Genomic DNA, 1686 nt, shown 5'->3' on the forward strand with positions numbered 1-1686 from the left:
TGATATGTTTGGGATAGAAATCGTAAGCGCTGCACACCAGCATGGTGTCGTGACTGGAGGTGGTGGTCTCTGTAAGAGTGATGTTGGGTTCAGCTGAAATCAGAAGGTGAAGAGTTTTTACTGAAAGATGGCCGCCATCTTTGAGCCAACAAGGTGGATGGATCTGCACTTTATATCTTGGTGTCGTGACAGTGAGGTTGCCAGGTTTGGTACCACCATGCTTGCCAAGCCTGGCATTTTATCAAGAAATAGCACAGCTACTCTTAAACCACAAAATTATATATTTGCAGTTCTGTTTGTGTATGATTTAAAGAGACACACATATCACTCACCCATGTTCTCCTCCACTGCATTCAATAACGAATCAGTATTGTCGACACATATCACCTGCCTCTCCAATATCCTCTGCTTAACATCATATATGTTTTCATTATACATCAATGCAAAGATTAATCCAGCTGGAGTAAAGCCTGTCCAGTTCCCGACTGTGCTGTTGTACTGCATCGTAAACTCTTTATTTAAATGCCAGTCAATCAGATACTCCACCTGCTCCGGCTCTCTGGTGTACCAGGCACACCTGTTGTCAGTAAATATGAAGTATCCCTTTCCATCAGCAGCACAATCTGAAAGGAGAAGGCACAAGACTTACTCTTTTCTTAATACTAAATAATGATAGTTTTTAATGTGCAGATACAGTAGGTCCATCAGTATTAATGATGGCATGAACAAACTTTGCTTATCAATTACAAGATATTGTTCTTCCTGTCGGCCCACCACTTTGATTCCGACTAAAACATCTCAGTAACTATTGTAATGGACTGCCATGATATTTTGTACAGACAGAAGGAATGATTGCACGAGGCAAAACCTGTCTCCAAGTTTTTATGGGCACCTGATATTGTTTTTATTAATGTGTCTCTGTGACCACAAGCACCACACCAGCAGAGCAGAAAGCTGCTATGAAGTTCAAGTTCACCACACCAGCAGAGCAGAAAGCTGCTATGAAGTTCAAGTTCCTCATTCTGATCACTGAAATGCATACAAAAATAAAAAAGGGGAAATTAAACGCCCCAAATGTGCGAGGACATTGACAACGTCTACTATTCTACTAGAGTTAATAAATGACTTTTGTTACTTTATAACCGTAATGCTGCAGCAGGGATGAAGGGATAAACAGCACCAAAATGGTGGCAAGCCACAACACAACGTCTGCACCACAGATACATTCATATTTTTATTCATAATTAGAGGAACACAAGTATTAGCAGCAAAATGCACTCAATGTATAAGAACTCAGTGCTGGCTGAAGTGGAGCTTATTCAAACTACTTTACAGACTCTTGGTAGTTAAACCTATAATAATGCATCAAGGACATTAAGGACAAGTACCTCAAAACTATACCAGTATAGAATGACGCACTTATTTATATTTCCAACATTGTAGACTGCCTCAAACATTTTGTACAGCTTTTATCTAAAACCATTTGACTTTCAGAGATACCAATGTCAGTATTTTAACCCCAACATGCTGTGTGGCCCTAAAACATCAAATAATGAACAACAGTAGAATTACTCACCGACCACAGACCGAGAGAAAAGATACAGAAACAGCAGGAACGTGAAACATTTCATGTTGAAGACAGTTAGACCAGAGTGTTGTGGATTCTCGACCAGCGCTGTGCAGTTC

The 1686-nt window shown here is 40.1% G+C and overlaps 1 protein-coding gene across 12 annotated transcripts in view; it reads right to left on the reverse strand.

Moving 5' to 3' along the window:
• Positions 1-1686, reverse strand: part of LOC126386830 (rano class II histocompatibility antigen, A beta chain-like) — a 42674-nt gene that overhangs the window by 21471 nt on the left and 19517 nt on the right. For 3 of the 12 annotated variants that reach the window (XM_050039451.1, XM_050039450.1, XM_050039447.1), the window contains exon 1: positions 1577-1677. The exons of 6 other annotated variants lie outside the window; for them this stretch is intronic. In XM_050039451.1, the coding sequence (XP_049895408.1) occupies positions 1577-1631 (55 nt within the window). In that variant the 5' untranslated portion in view covers positions 1632-1677. Of the gene's footprint in view, positions 1-332; positions 624-1576; positions 1678-1686 lie in introns of those variants that run through there. 3 more of the 12 variants (XM_050039432.1, XM_050039439.1, XM_050039449.1) reach the window with 2 other exon arrangements.

The sequence above is a fragment of the Epinephelus moara genome, chromosome 24 (genome assembly GCF_006386435.1).
Source record: "Epinephelus moara isolate mb chromosome 24, YSFRI_EMoa_1.0, whole genome shotgun sequence".
Taxonomy (NCBI): Eukaryota; Metazoa; Chordata; class Actinopteri; order Perciformes; family Serranidae; genus Epinephelus; species Epinephelus moara.